At 39.2% G+C, this 17,234-nt stretch overlaps 1 protein-coding gene across 1 annotated transcript; it reads right to left on the bottom strand.

Moving 5' to 3' along the window:
* Positions 1-12,944: 12,944 nt before the first annotated feature.
* On the bottom strand, positions 12,945-16,686 carry LOC133922509 (pentatricopeptide repeat-containing protein At1g80270, mitochondrial-like). The gene is made up of 3 exons (XM_062367871.1): positions 16,509-16,686; positions 15,301-15,817; positions 12,945-14,460 (listed from the first exon to the last, which is right to left on the bottom strand). Exons 1-3 carry the CDS (start codon positions 16,517-16,519, stop codon positions 13,222-13,224), a joined length of 1,767 nt encoding a protein of 588 aa, XP_062223855.1. The 5' UTR covers positions 16,520-16,686; the 3' UTR covers positions 12,945-13,221.
* Positions 16,687-17,234: the final 548 nt, after the last annotated feature.

Here is a 17,234-nt window from a genome sequence, read left to right as displayed (position 1 = left end):
CTGCTCTTGTACATTCATATGAGAGATGGTTTTGGTGATGACGTGACGCGTACACACAAACCGGCAAACATGTGCGACAATCTTATTCCATCTCGAGAGTGATTAGGGATGTAAATTAATTAACTTAAAGTAGGCACAGTTCTTTTTAGTTTAACTAATAATATTAGTTTTCTAAAAAATTGTTTAATTTAGAAAAAATAGTGTTATTATTAGTTAAACTAAAAAAAATCGGTGAGTACCTCTAGATTTATCAATTTATATCTCTAGTAGGGATCGAGTTGGCCTTGTAACTTTGTATTTTTGTACAGTTACAAAAATGTTATGAGTCAGATGAATTTGTGACTGTGTGCTGTACTTGTAGCAAAGTTTTCTCCGGGACCAGCGTATCTAAGGTTTTGTATGGCGTGTACAGAAGATACACATTGGTTACAACGGAATACAATCAATCACGATGTTTTCGGAAAAAAATACAGTTAATTAACACAATGGCATATAATCAACAATATTGTATTTTTCACATGAGCGCGCTACCACTATCCTCAATGACACCGGAGGCAGAGAACCATGCCGATGAGTGGGTGGGCGGCCAAGGGTTTAGAGGGGGGTCACAGTGCAAAAGGTTGAAATATAGAAATGATTGTTGAAATATAGAAACAGAAAAAATATAGAATTGAAGTTGTCTAGCATCTTAAATCTTAGGAATGAAAAACACTAATTATCGTTTGGATGATGGAGCTAGAAAAACATAGAAATTTGAGGAGATAAAGACAAAACAAACTTTTTAAGAGATTGCTTATGTTAGATTTTCTCTAAAATTCCTATAAATTGAGGTATTCCATAGGAATTTTATAGAATTCTACCATACAAAATTCTTTGCTCTAAAGGGTCATATAAGAAAAAAATACTATAAGATTCAAATCCTATAAAATTCTTTTAAAAATCGTTCGTTCTAAAAGAGTTCAAGAGAGATGACGGGGTGACACCAGCAGTGGGGAAGCGGTACGATGAGGCTGGTGGTGCAGGTTGGAAAGGACGTACCGACCGCTAGAGGAGAAGAACAGTATAGGAAAAGGAGACAAGCGAAGTACACGCGACAGTGGCTTGCATCCTATGGCGAATTACTCTGTGCAGTGGTTGAATGGTGTCATTAAATTAAATATGGTTGCGTTCATCGCCATGAGATTTGAAATAGAATAAACCAATCAGCAATTTGAGAGTATGCGTTGCAGACGGGTCGTCATTTGCCGAATCTTGACGTGCCCAGCAACTCACCACAAAGCGCAGCTACAGCAGGATCGGTACTAGTGCTACAGCACTGGATACCCATCGGACCCGATGGCAAATGGCTCTAGCACGAGCCGTATTTCCCGCGATAGTAATGTGACCGGCAGCATACAGCCCGCTTATTTCTCTATATTTATGGATCACTCTAACATCCCTTAATATAGTTCATTGAGAATGATTGTGAGAGACTACTTAGGTCATCTTCAGTAGCTACTTTAAATTTTCATTCTCTACAACACTATTATAGCATCCTCTATCACTATTACAGCATCATTTATTTTTTTATCTCCAGCAGCTACTCTATTTTCTAACTTCTACTCCTCTTTTTCTCTCTTCGGACCCGTTGTCAGCCTCTGTGAACAGTAATAGCACAGTGTTGCACCGTGTACCGACTCTGCTGAAGCTGCTACAGTACCCCCCGAAAAAATCACTGTACCAGCCGGATCTTAAAAATGCAGATTCTGCTGGAGATGACCTTTCTTAATACCGTACTTAGCACTCTATATTTAGCACGTACTTAGCACTCTATATTTATGGATCACTGTAGCATTTCTTAACACCGTTCACACAGGGTGATTGTGGTCAAAAAGGGAGAGAGGAATAAAATATAAGAAATAGGTAGTTACTGGAGATAAAAAAATAGTAGATTTTATAATAGTATTAGTAGATACTGTAATAATGTTATAGCATTTTTAACGTCGTCAAAAGTCCACAATAAATCAATAAAAAGTACATTTAATGTGGCTCAAATTTCATCAATTATCATCCAGACAAATGGCATAGTTCCTTGGGTAAAAAGAAGAAGAAAAGAAATACTCTAATTTCTGTTGTAAATATATGATTATATAGTATTCGCTCCAGTCACAGATACATGTCATTTTAGAAAGATCTGATCAAAATTTTAAAACTTTGATTAATAATAGATTTCAAATATTTAGTTTAGAAACCTTAAAATCATATTATGTAGATTTATCTTATAAATACTTTTATAATATCACAAATTTAATGAACTTTATAAATATATTCTAATAAAAAATAATAGTCGAAACTATGCATTGGAGACCGTGTCTAACGATGACTACTGGATACTTACTATATCTATGCACTATAGGATTTCCCGTAATTCTCGGGTATATCACTCTCCGGGAAGGAGATCCCTATATAAAAGAAAACTATCTGTCAGAACCTAGAGTATCATTATGTGGAACAGTCCAAACAGTATTCTAATTAATCACTAAGTCGATCACTGACACGATCATGACTTCAGCGATTAAACAGAATATCACTCCGGTAGTCCCGGCACGTGTTTTGTGCTCAAGAATCGGAACACATGCCTTCCAACACAAACATCACAACATAGCTTAATAAAAAACGAGTAATAAATATTTATATTACAAGTATTAAATATGCAACTGATTTCCACAATTTACAATAAAAGCAAGCTAGAAGGAGACAAAACCCCTTAACTCCTAACCACAAAAGAACTACGCAGCGAAAAGTTAAACTTATGAACAACAAAAGAGAACGGCGTCGCATGCCCTTAAGCACCGTCTCAACATGCCACCTTCAGAGTAGGATGCACTACTCTTGCCCGCCACCCTGATCGGCAAGCACGAAGTAGCCAAAGACAGCCTCTTCCTCGGCAGCAGTAATACCTGCATCAACTTAAGGGTAGCACCTTGAGTATGAAGGTACTCGCAAGACTTACACAATATGGATATATAATATTCCGACTCCAAGGATTATGCATTGAGCTGTTAGCAAGGATATGTCATGAGGTTAAGTAAAATATATGCAGTATGCAACCTAGACATATATGTGTAAGCACATATACTTAACCAAACATGTCATTCTACCCTGCAATAACCAACTGGATATAAATGAAACTGTAACATAAATGTAACATAAGTACTGGAACATACAAGTAAACTGAACCAACTCATCCATCACCATAATAACCGAATCATCAACCACATATCCGAACCATCAACAACATACGAGAACTCTACGACCGGGTGCAAATGAAACAATAGCATGCTCATGACCGAGAGCGCGGTAGTTCGAACTGTTTATACACTCTGCAGGGGGATACTCCTTGACCCACATGACATGAGGATCATACGGCTTGTGCCACCCGTTAAAGTGCACACATGGGGGTACTCGTGACAACCTTTTCCAACCAGCCCCAACCGTGTGGATTATGCATCGCTCAGCGTGACGGTACTATAACTACTCCCAGAGCAAACTAGTACCACTTACAAGCCCGTCCGCTCACACCGTCGATGTTCAGTCCCACAAAGCTACGACTGCGAAGGTATTCGGCTCATCTTACCATGAGATTGGCATGTGGTGAGTAAGGTAAGTGCTAAAGCTAACTACCCCGACGATCGGCTTTAAACGATGCAAGCGGGCTACGGTGCCTGGGTTTCTCTCCCAGACTGCCCCTAGGACTTTCCTTCGAGGCAGACGTCACCCCTTATACTGCTCACATCTCATCTCATACTCACCACTCAACCAACCAACATCCACATAACTATATACGTGAACAAGTAGTAAGCCCTAAGCTCGCGAACAACGGTTGAATCATTGCTCGTCTTCTACCGAGGACCTATGCATTGTTAAGCATTTCGATCGACTCTTAGATATTTATCACGTTACCAAGGCTACAAAGATATAGATGAACAGTTCAAGATAAGGATTATGCAATCAATATAGGTTCTATCCATAAAAACCCGACATTGACTCCCCATACATGCAAACCTACATATAAGAATAGTTTATCAATATTTAGATTTCATTCAATTCGACAAAGGTGCAATATGATAGATGCTTACCTTGCTGCTCAGGTAGCTGCCTATAATTACCCATGCAATACGCGCCGAAATCTGGAAGATCAGAGTTGTCTTCGACCACGGTCGCCTCCCGCTCCAGCTCCTTGCTAGCTAAATAAGAACGCGTGCAATGATGAGCATGAATGAATGCAACAAGGCATGGCACAATGCTTAACAACATGCTAGAAGTATAAGATATGTGAATCAATGCAATACTAAATGATCTAAATGAAAACTGGAAAATAACAGTCATCCGGAGTATCCGGATTGGTTCGGAGTATATGGGTTCGGATCCTCCGGTGACCCTCTGGAAGAGGCGCTTGGTTGCTGCCTTTTTATTTGACTGGCCCTGAGTATCCAGGTGAATCTGGAATGTCCGAGTTCTGGAGTATCTGGGCTATCCTCCGGTGAAGGCTCTCAGTTAGCACTATTCTAACTTGACCCAGAACCTTCGGGTTGGTCCGGACTATACAGGATATGCTGGACACTCCGAGTGAGGTTCCGAACGAAGCTCTCGGCTACATGATCATATAACTACCCTGAGTCTCTGAGTTTGACCGGATAATCTAAGTGATACAGACTTGGGTTCTTCACGATTTTTCCACTCGGGTGATTCGAATCACTTTACAAATCTGTGCTACACAAACGTGCATATGCCATATCCAAAAGATTCTAAACCAATCTCGCACCCTAAACCCTAACCAATTTTGAACATAATTCAACGGACCTTTCTGCTGAACCCGGAGTATCCGGGTGAGTTCGAAGTATCCGAGTCAGCCTAAAAAAGTTGTTCTCGAGTGGATTTTTGGTTGATTCGAGTTGTGATCTTTTCTAAGCCTAAAGGGAATATGTTAGGGGTAGTCTAAGGGTACTAGAACTCACTCATCAACTAGCAACACAACTCTATAGCTCAAATTCGACCAAAACTCTATTTTTTCTCAAAAAAACTCAAGAACGCCAAGAACTTCAAGAACTACTCGATTCTTCCACGGAAACAAAAATAGATTAGATAGATGAGTAGCTCATGAGCTAGAAAATGCAATGGTAGCACATACATACCTTGAATCCTCCACTTGAACTCGGATTTTGGAAGAAAAGAGAGAGTGAGCTTGAGTGGGAGAGTGAGAGGGGGAGAGCTGCTACTGCATATGATTCGAGTAGTTGGATGCCAAGTATCACCGGTTTTTACAAATATTTGTTTTTGGATCGATTTACCAACATTCCATAGGTCCCAACATATCGGAAGCTACATAAAATATCACTATGCCACCCTATGAACCATAGTAAGTCACATAGGTGACACACATGGTACGGTCAAATAGTTGCAACGGGTTGACTGAAAAGAAGTTAGTTGCATAGATTTTTTTCTGACAAACCCTAAGGTTACATATGGGTTTTTGCAATTTTCCCGTATAGCTTTCCGAAACCGTCCGCTCTTAACATTTTCAAATCCTAACACTCAAAATGACATGTGTAGCCAAGCTAAGGTTTATGTAATTTGATCACAGACAACTCCAAATGATACCTACTGTTTTGATGACGGTTGGATCACGCACCGGTGTGCCGCTCACCTTGTGGCGTTGCGGCTGTGGATGTAGACGTGCATGCATGCCGCCATACGGGTCCACCTCATGGTGAGCCCAGCAGTGACGCAGCACGGTTTGGCCGTTAGCCTGGAGGAGGCTTCCGTGGGCGACTTAATTATCATCTGTTTCGGCCACGACGATGACGACGACGACTACAAGTTTCTTGTGCTTCTGGAAGGCGTAACACAACGTAGTTCCTTGTGCTCAAGTAATCTAGCTAGCTCAAAGCTGCTGGATTGCGACGGTTATTTTTGTTTGCTGCCTAGGTATTGTAGAGCTGGAACTATACGGGGCCTGGCAGCCTAGCTAGCGTTTGGAAGGAGAAAGCAATGTGCCTGCTGCTCCTAGTCCTAAGCTACGTACGTACTTATAAAAACATGACGACATGCATGCGTCCTGGTTTGATTTGCTACATGCATTTGTCACGTTCTGGTTGATGAGTTGTTGCGGAATTGAGACGTGGTTTGTTCAGTTGCCATATGGTTAAGAAAATCGATCCATATGTGCGTATCTCTCTATCTCTCTCTCTCTTTATATATAAATATCCATATGTGCGTATCTCTCTCTATCTCTCTCTCTATATATAAAGACTAAGAAAAAAGCATGCATAGCATACGTAGAGCCATTCGATTGGAAGACAACGAAAATACGCAAGGATCATCGCTAGTACTTGTGTTATTTTAAGAACCATATGCAAGATTTTACATTGAGGTCTTGGGACAAGAATAAACTACTAGAATGCCCCTTGAGTCGATGAATCGTTGCATTTCTTTGCCCTATTGCTTGAGACCTCGGATTGGCGATGCGACGACGATGGACGGTTACGAAGCATGAAATGAATTTTTATAATTTGTTTTAAGCACTTTCGGTATTTTATTAATTGTTCCTTACGCAGTATAATTACTTGTCACAAACTTAAGTGTGGTGTAGTTTAAAATGGAGACCAGATATTCTCTTTTAGAACAAGAAATGGTTTTTGTCCAATATCCTTGGAATTTTCTAACAATCATTAATAGAAAAACTATTTTTCAAGACACTCAGGTGTCTTTTCACAGGTGATTCATATGAAAACCCCTCTGAGCAGTCTACAGCGGCTCCCTGCGGTTTCGGATCGCCTATGAAAACTAATTTTCACAGGCAGTTGTTTACGTGAACCACATGTGGAAAAAAATTTCACAGGTGGTTGCTTACGTTAACTGCCTGTAGAAATGAATTGATTTTCAAAGGTTGAAACCGCCTGTGTAAAAGGTTATTTTTTACAGACGGTTTCTTATGTGAATTGCTTGTAAAAATCTCATAAACGGTTTACATAAGGAACCGCTTGTGATAATGGTTATTTCACAGGTGGTTTATTATGTGAACTACCTATAAAAATGGAGGGTCATTTTTAGATGCGGTTACTTATGTGAACTGCCCTGAAAATAGATGATAGTTTATTTTAAAAAATTCATAACTTTTTCATACGAACTCGAACGGGGACAAAGTATATATGAAAATTGTAGCCTCGATGAGATCTACAATTTTGTAGTTGATTTTTTTTAATTTGATATCATTTAGGTGTCTAAATAATTAGTTGAAGTTTCATACGTAAGTTTCAATCACATATACTACCACAAGTTCTATTAATGCAAGTAAAATCAAGAACAATAAGAAGAAAAAGAATACTACCAACTTCAACATCTCCAACAAAATCAATAACAAGAAGATAAATACCACTACTATCAATAATAAGACTTAGCTTACAGAAGTACTAATGATAACAATAGTATCAAGTGTCATCAAGTGTCAGTGCGACCATAAATATTTTTTATTTTTATTTTATTTTTCTCTTATTTTTTCTCACCTTAGCAGGTACTATAATAGGAACTATTGTACATTTCTGCTTATGTTTGATGTAAGGGGTGATAGCTATGGACACAAACATGCGTTCCAAAAGCGGTGCAAAAACTTTCAGAGCAAGAACTCAATCTTCCTAGCCATTTTTGCCTCAAAAAATTCTCCGAATCCAACAAAATTAGGGAGAAACGGGCATAAATTTTTCTGCAGATGTCTGTAGAGTCAAAAAACTTAAAATTGGAGTCTATATGCAAAAGTTATGTCTATTTTACCAAAGGTACTCAGTGTGATGCTTCGGCGGAGAAGGTTAAAAGGATATTTTATCTGGTTTCTATCATAGGTACTTAATAGGTGAGCGGGTAAGGAGGTCTGCAAAGACTAAAAATAGTGTGAAAAAAATAATATGCTTTGTGACTTGCGTCGGCTCGACAGCTTGGGTTCCTCATGTAAAAAAATGTTTTTTCACTTTTTCCTGACAAAAAAACGATTCTGGGATTGACTACCACAAATGATTCGCTTAAGGAACAATATGTAGTAATCGATTTTCACAGGTGATTCCTTAAGTAAATCAGTCCGTTTGTGAAAATCAATTACTACAAACGGGGTTCACTTAAGGAAACGCTAGACAGTTCACTTAAGGAATCGCTTGTGAAAATCGATTATTACAAGCGATTCCTTAAACAAACCACATGTGGTAGTCGGTCAGCGAATCGAACCGTCTGTGAAAATCTATTATTACAGACGTCTCCTTAAGTGAATCGTCTGTGATAATAGGTTTTCACATGCGGTCTCTTTTGCATATGTGAAAATCGTCTATTTTTACATAACTTTGATCACATACAGATTGGCTAAACACCTATGCAAATAGATTATGATCCGTCTCTAAAAATAATTTTTTATAGTAAATACTAGTGATGTCTTTCTTTCATACATGCACAACAATTACAGTTTCTACTTGTTTATAATGTCTCATATCTAATCCTTAATCGGCACACACGTCCTCTTTTATTCTTCTCTCGCCTAGCGTTGCAAGCATGTGTTCATCGTTGTACCTCTTCATTTGTCCTTCAACGTCGCACAGCGGTCAGCGCGCGGCATCACACGCTCTCTTGTGCGCACCTCCGGCCGGCAACCTGCCCGGAGACTTGGCCTACGTCCACGATCTCGTATCCCTGCCCCGTCTCCGGATGTACGTGAGGAATTAAGCTGATTTAGCTTTTAAATTTCCTTGCGGTCCATTTTATTGGAATAGTTTGGTGCTCACCTGCCTCGTGAGATTAAATCCCAGGCACGTTCACTTCCAGAATTAAATCCTGAATATATCGTGGGTATATAGACACGTGCGCGTTTAATAATACTATGTATTTTCTACACACTAAGGATCTAGAATTCTTCAATCTATCCTAGCTAGCATGTGTAAGAGATGCGCACACGTGTATGTGCATGTGATAGGAGTGATACACTGTTTACGTGTGTCCTACATGTAACTCTTTAAAAAATCTAATAAAAACCATGAAATAAAAAACCACGAAATAAGATTTCGCAAAAAGCCAGCGCCCCGCATCCTGAGGAAACTGTCACCGGTCAATACTTTTTAGCTTTAACCATAGATAGCTAAAAAATCATATAGATTGATAATATAAAATTGATGTTATTAGATTTATCATAAAAAATACTTTTATAATATATAACTCTTTCTATTTAAAATAATATATTTTATAGATATTGTTAGTTAAAGTGTCATATCGAAGATTATATCGCTGTTATAATAAATTTATATTTGAGATTAGAGAGAGTAGGTAATGTACATTGAAGTGCTTATTTTTACACACTAATTTTAATGCACTCTATTACCTTTAAAAATAAGCATAGGCACTATGCATTAGAAGTGGCCTTAAAAAATAAGCATAGACATGCCGAGCTAGATTATGAAGTGTGGGTGCACATACATTCTCTATCAAAAATACTACTAAAACTAGCTCTGACAAACAATAAATTACTATAACTCTGATGAACAGTAAAGAGCCATGCACATTAAGTTGATGTTTTTACGAGAACAACGCACGCAGGTAGATTCATGTGGAACGCTTTTGAATATACTTTTACACCAGATATGATGCGAAAGTTTTTAAAAATAATGGCCAATAGTCAAAGTTGTGTTTTGTGTAGCATCTTTTTATAGTTTTCGAACTAGACTAGGCAATTAGAATACTCCTACTAGATTATAATGCACATTTATTAGGCATCACGTAGGATTTTTTATAATCATCAATAAATAAATTATCTCACTATCTCCTACAAGTAATTAGCTCGGGTTAGAAGAGCTACATTTTGTATGCTTTCATATCCGTTTCTGATAAGTATTTATTGATGTTATCCTAAAATTTTCTTTATTATAAACTCTTATCTAAGACTCACCGAGTAAAAATAAAAAATAAATATACTCATACATTAAGTTCCTATATTAGAGCTTACTTACTAAATAAAATATAAAAAATACAATTGGATCTTGCTACCTACCTAAATATCATGGTAAAATTTTCTAATTCATTAAAAAACAAAATAAATATGTTCATATCTACAATTTTCATATTGGAGCATACTATTTAATTAAAAATATAAAAATATAATTGGAGCTGCTACCTACCTAAATATTATGGCTAATTTTTCTAATTCATTAAAAATAGAAAAATAAATATACTTGTACCTAAAGTGTCTATATTGGAGATTGCTAATTAATTAAAATATAAAAAAATATAATTGAAGCTTACTATATACCTTAATTTTATGGCTAATTTTTCTAATTTATTAAAATAAAAAATAAATAGGCACGTAGCTATATCTAATATATATTAATAATAAAGACACTTTCCACCATAGGCACTTAGATACTGTTCGGGGTCAAATTACATGGGAAACCTATGTGGCAATAATTTTCCTAGATGGAACAAGTTGACAGAGAGTAAAATCAATGTGGTTTGATTTCCAACTTGATTTCTAACGATCCTAAGCTATACAAAAGGTCATTATAGACTTCTAAATTCATTCGTATGGTTGATTAGGGTCATTATTCGATATGCTTTGAAGATTTTCCTAGGGTCTCTATTGGGATAAGATCAATTTTGGTTTTTAAGCTAAAATTTTGATTTAAAATGCTAAATATAGGATTTAACTTGGGGATTTTAGTTATTTAAGCTCCATAGGCTCTTAGAAGCTTGCTTGCTATTGGAGAAAAAAAATTCAGGATTCACTTGCCCTAAAAATGAAGAAAAGACAATTGAGCAAATGGAGAGGAAAGAGCTTTTGTTTTGATAGCTACAGAGAGCTCATCTATACCTTGTTCTTGACCAAAATTGAGTTTGAGTGGTGGGAGAATCAATGGGGGAGAACGGATAAAGTAGTTGCTGCCATGAGAGAGTTCTGAAGTGATCTGTTAAGCTCGTGCCAGAAGAATCTGGGGAAGGGGAGGGCATCACTGCCGACTCATATTACTAGCCGGAGGTGATGACCTTCTATCAATGTCGGTCGGTTGATTAAGCCGGCAGTGATGAGGGAGCAGGACATCACTGCTAGCTCAATCCATCGATCGGCAGTGATAACCATTATTATTGCCAATTCATAAACTCCGATGACTGATTCTGCCCGCACGACTTATGAACCGGCAATGATGCCACATCACTGCCGGCCCATTAGAAATCAGTAGTGATGGACCGATATGTAAGACCGATTTTGTAGTAGTGTTTATTGATGTAATAAAGAAATAAATAGGAGAGAGAAAAAAGCGGTATGTTATATAAGACTACTCCCGATGGGAGTTTCATTCTCATTAAATACAACGCCATGTCAGCATTTTTGGTGATGTGGAAAAGAAGTAATGAAGAGAGAACAAAAGGGTTTTATGTAGATAAAATCACTTGAGTACTCTTTCCAACATAGTTATTCTCTTGCATGTGTTGCCTATGAAATAACAAAATGAAACAATACATTGTAGAGGACAATTTCTACCATCAACTAAATGCATTTTTTTGCTTATGTGACACTCTTAGAAACACAAATATGAAACCTCCCGTTGGGAATAGTCCAGGATACAACACGTAATCCAACGCTTTGAGTCCACTCTCATAGACACAATCACAAGAACAATTAATTATTTTGAGAACTCTCAAGAAACAACAATATGATACTGTACATTGAAAGATTATTTTCACACATCAATTTAATGATCACCTTATGATGTGAGCCTAAGATACACTAACACAATACTATACATTAAGGGCATGTTTGGTTCGCTGCCGCATTTTACCACACTTTATCAGACTTTCTCTGGTAGTTATTTGGTTCGCTGTCACAGTTTTAGCGTACTATAGTTTTTCAAAGGCCCACATGTCATAATCTAATTTCTTTGCTAAATTTTGCCTAAGGTGTGACGAGCCATTTGTTGACCACATCTTATGCATGATTTTACTAAAAATACAGTAATCGATGGTAGTGAACCAAATAAGCCCTAAGAGTAGCCTTAGCTTTTTTTATGCTTACCTCAGCCTCCACCACTAATGCTATACTTCTTACTCTCCGATGACTCCACCTTGCTGGGTTTCAAGATTCAATTTTCCCCAAACCTAGAGAGAGTCGGGGGCGACAGTGGCAGCCTGGCAATGGGTGGGTGAGATAAGCAAGAGAGAGGTTCGGAGGCGGTGGGCAGTAGCGGTGGGATCCAGCGATGATAGCCACTCGAGACAAGGAAGAAGGATGGTGCGGAGGGTGAAATTGCCTGGAGATGGAGAAGGCATGCAAAATGGAGGCGGGCAGTGGTGGTGGCTATTGCGGTCATCCTGACAGTGCCGAGGTGGCGGTAGCAATGCATCTGGGTACCGATGGAGGGGTGGCGGAGTGTGGGAAGGAGCAAGAATGAGCTAGCAACAGAAGGCGACGGTTCCATCCGATCCAGATGTAACTGAAGTGGGAAAAATTAGGTCTTGAGAATTAGACAAGTGTCGATGATTGGGTTGATTGTTCCTTATTGTTGGTTGGTAAAATTGCATATGGTCTCAGACTAGTAATTTTTGGTGTTGTAGGCAGGAATCACTATTCACCTCTGTTGTTCCTTCGTACAACTGTATATGATATCGTAGGATTTTCATCCAGCACATTGAGCCACTTCATGTAGCAAATGCAACAACTGGACAAAAGACAGAGCCAATGTTCACTTAGGTAATTTAATTTTCAACTCTGCTGACGGTATCAGTACTTTTTTTAATCCTAAACTAATGATCTCCTTTTTTTAATCAGCACGAGTGTAATCATTCATCTACCATACATCCTTGTGACTTTCGAAGAATCATATTTCATTATCAGGGCCCACACCACAAAAAGGAAATCTGCGCAGACTTCACGGAAGCAAACAACCTGAAAAATATCTGTTTTCATTTCCCTTTATTACCAATTATGAATCTGAACAGAAATATCATCAGGAGAAGTGTCCAATTCGTATTAGCAGCTCGCCTAAAACTTTTATTATCCGGTAACTATGCATACCAGGAACAAATAATTCATGTCAGAAAGCAAACAGCAGCCTGGTGAATTTTTCTATTCTACAGTCTAACCGCTCCAAGTCACCTCCTTTGCGCGGAACTTCTCAAGAAGTGTTGATGTGGTCCTCCACAGAAGGATGAAAGAAAGAAAATTCACTCTATCGTTTCTGCTCCTTTCTGCAAGTTGTCGAGACGCTTCAATTGTTCTATCACTGGCTTGCTCGGGCACACATTGTCAGCTCTCATCCTCTCTCGGAATCCGTGGGGTGTAACCTCGGCATTGACATAAGCTTCAAGTAAGAAACCATAAGGCGGTGTCCTTCCTGGGTACCTGATCTTCTTCAGCCTATCAAATATCATCTCAGCATTACGGACATCACCCTTTTCTGCATATGCCTTCAGTAAAATTATGTATGAACCGAAAAGGGGATTTCTGTCAGGATTTTCTTCTGTCACATTCAATAAAAATGAGTTGGCTTTCTCCAACTCACCTGAATTCACATAAAGCTTAACAAGTGCATCCCAGGTTAGAGGGCCGTTTGGGCACCCACTGAAACACATCCTCTCTAAAAACTCTTTGCCCTTGGCCAGGAGTTCATTTCCTGCATACACCTTCAGCATGGCATTATAGTACTTGGAAGTGAGCTTAGGTGATGTCTTTAGCAGCGCTTCGAAGGTCTCTTCCACCTGTTCAATACGTCCAAGTTTACCCCATGCCTCAATCGCAGCCAAGAAGTCTTCCAACTTTGGTTCGGTGCACAACTTCCATATTCTTGCTACATCATCTGGCCTGCCAAGAACAGCATAAAGGTCAAGAAGAGATCTGATGGCATGACGTTTATCTTTTATATATACTTCCATAGCTCTGATGACCTCCTCTGCTTTCTCTGTGAGCCCACCTGATATGTAGAATTTAGCAACCATTGTTTGTGTGGCAAAATCTGGCTCAACACCATTGTCCTTCATCATATTTAAGACCAACTCCATGCCTGATATGTCATTTGACTGCCCTTTCAAGTTAATTAGGAGCCTGTATGTAAAGGGGGAAGGCTTTATATTTTCCTTTTCCATCAACATAAGAATGTCAACTACCTTATTGCGAGCAACCCTCTTGTACAGCAATATCATTTGGTTGCAAACAGAGATAGTTAAAGGTAAAAAGAGGTCCCTTATTTCCTTGAAGACTTGTTCTGCCTTCTGGATATCAGTCAGACACACACAGTTAACAAGTAGAGTTTCATAGAGCACCTCATTCCTGAAGGGTTTTGGGACCCTCTCGATGTATTTTTGAGCAGCTTCAATACCATGGTTCCGTGCTATCAAATCAAGATGACAAGCATAATCACGTTCTTCAAAATTTAGTAGTTTTCTTCTTTCAATCCACTCCATGAACTGCAGAAATTCAGAAATAAATTACCGAAAGTAAGAGTATTTGTGCTTTGCAATTCTATATTAAAAAGGGCATATGCAAAGATGGCCTGTGTCAGATGAGTATCTAGATTATATTGTAGAAAGACAGACAGCATACATGCATTTGACAGTCGACGGATCATACATAAAAAATAAAATTCATTGATGAACTAATGCAAATGTAGTAAAATTGCCCTAAACAGAAAAACCATAGGTTGAAATATAGTACAGATTGAGAAAAATAGACATCCATGATACTCCTGACACTGAACATTATAAGTACGGATTATTTCCACATGAAAAATGTATATACTTGCATGATAAATATAATCGGAATTGCCGAAAAAATGGAGGGGTTAGGAATAAAATCAAGAGCAGGCTGTAAAGAGCATAAAAAGTGCCCTGTGAGGATTATCGGTACCATGATACCATCAAAAGGTACATCAACTCAAAAGGTACATCAACAACTAATATAATATATAACAAAGAATATAAAAACAAAACGAACACAGTTTCTCAGAGGCTTTAACATGTCGTGACCAATGACTAAAATGATTTTATAAAAGACAAAATGCACGACATACGGCAAGTACTTAATAAGTGTAATATATTAGTGCAACATCCAAGCAGGAATATTATCCCAAAAATATTAAGAATAAGATACTAAACAAGGGGAGCAAAACGAAAAAGCAACGCAGACTAAGTGATGAAGGCTACTGTATTTACCACAAGTTGTAAACTTGAAATGTACTTTACTAAAATAGGTGCTTAATGTGATGCAACCCAGCAGTCATAAAGTTACATAGTTTACAAAACAGGTACCTGCAAAGCCTTGTTGTACAGCAGCTGCTTCCTGAGATGGAACAAAACCAGCAGGACTTCATTTCTTTCCAGATGGTTACCGTCTTCCATCCATTTATCAAGCACGGTTCTAAGAACATTCCTAGGAGTGTCCAATACGATCTGGAAAATGTAAGGTTGGAAGGCTCTGCCTGGCAATTTCTTTACATGATAGCAACCCTTCTGAGAAACCCTAGGCACTGAATTATTAGCTTTTGTTCCATGCCGTTTCTTGTGTCCATGTTTCCTGAATTCTTTCCTCATTGCATGGATGTCATGACTGGGCTCACCATCATGATCAGAGTTGCCACGGGGCAGATCAGCTGCACCCTGATATGAGAACTTGTCATCAACTTTGATGTTGGTGTGTCTTCCAGTACGCGCCAAGCAAAACCTCCGAATCAAAGGGTGAACATCTTCTGAATACCCAGCCGGAAGAACTTGGGACGACACCCGGCAGACGACGTCTCGCAAAAATCTCAAAGAAGCATTCTTCAACCTGAAAAAAATATATCAAAGTTCAAGACTAGGCCCCTAAAGTAAAATTGCAATCCAAAATTTGCCATGTCCACACAGTCATCATAATTATAGCCGGGGTGGACTTGACATGGGTGATCAGGCACCTTAGGCAGATTGATATTGCGAGGTCAAGAGGAAGAACCTAATCGAAACATGAATGGAAGATTCGAAATTAGATTAGAGTAGCTAGGCACCACGCAACAGACCAATCTGCAACTAATCAAATGCTCACAATCACAGCCAGTGCGGAGCGTTGCACAGGCCAGAGAGGGGCATGAACCCTCCAACACTTAGCTCAAGTGTTAAACATCTCAGGGCAGTGGCGGACCCAGTATTTGGCAGCTGGGCATTCCCAAGCAATAAAAAAAGTGTCCAATCGAAAATGCGAAAAGCCCACGATGGTTCATCATGTGGTTGCAATCGCTCAACGGAAGGCGAACTACTTATGATCCTGAGATTGACTCCCACTACTAATCGTCTGTAGTGTCGATGAGGAATCTGCCTTCCGTTTCTCCGCAACTCTTTCCCACAGAGATTTCGAACCATTCGAGTTCTTCTTTATTTGTCAAAACTCTACGATCTACATTGAAAGCGTACGCACCACAAAACAAAACAATGGTACCGAATTGCGCCAAGGAAATCAGGAATTGGGATGCGGGGATTCCCCTCACCGAATCACCATGTGGCCGTGGCTGCGCCTGGCGCTCGAGCTCGACCCCAGACGGTGGACGCGGGACACTGCTGCCCCGCCACGGTGCTCCCTCGCTCGCCGCGCGGTCGCACCTGCCGCCAGCTGCCCTTGGTGCCCTAGCCCTAGCGTCGAGGGATCGAGCCAGCGGAGCGCCGGTACTTGGGCCGTGTGGGCTGAGGGTAGGCATTGCTGCAACAGGCCTCGTCCAAATGCCTCCAATCTGGCCCAGGAAGGGAAAGCGGATTTTCGGGAGGCCTGTTTTCTAAGCGGGCTGGCGGACGCGGGCGAGGAGGAGCGGGCTGGCAGTGCAGGCTAGCCGGGCCGGGACGGCATGCACGCGCGAGGACAGGCGGGTTGAGGTGGTTTGGACCGGAAGAAAAAGAAGAGAAAATCTATTTATTTGTTATTGAAAGATAAGATAATTAATTTTTTATTGTCACTGTTTCTATTTTTTATCCATTGCAGTCCAGTCAACTTGCTATTTTTATATTTATTTTTCTATAACAAAAAACATAACAAATAAGCACACTAAAATGATCCACATGAAAAATTTACAACTTTTTTATTCACCACAAAAAATTAACTCTAGCTTTTGCTATACCTAATCATAGTTATGAATGTAGTCATGCAGATCCCTAAACAACACAACTTTAGAACTTCATATCTCCTGATTTATTCATTTAAATTCAACATTTAAAAGCTCTAT

This window comes from Phragmites australis, chromosome 6, assembly GCF_958298935.1.
Source record: "Phragmites australis chromosome 6, lpPhrAust1.1, whole genome shotgun sequence".
Lineage (NCBI taxonomy): Eukaryota > Viridiplantae > Streptophyta > Magnoliopsida > Poales > Poaceae > Phragmites > Phragmites australis.
This window is presented reverse-complemented; position numbering and strand designations above follow the sequence as displayed.

Coding starts and splice junctions, on each gene's coding strand:
- LOC133922509 (XM_062367871.1), bottom strand. Junction 14,461..15,300: donor TGTACAACAAGGCTTTGCAG/GTACCTGTTTTG, acceptor GAATTTCTGCAG/TTCATGGAGTGGATTGAAAG.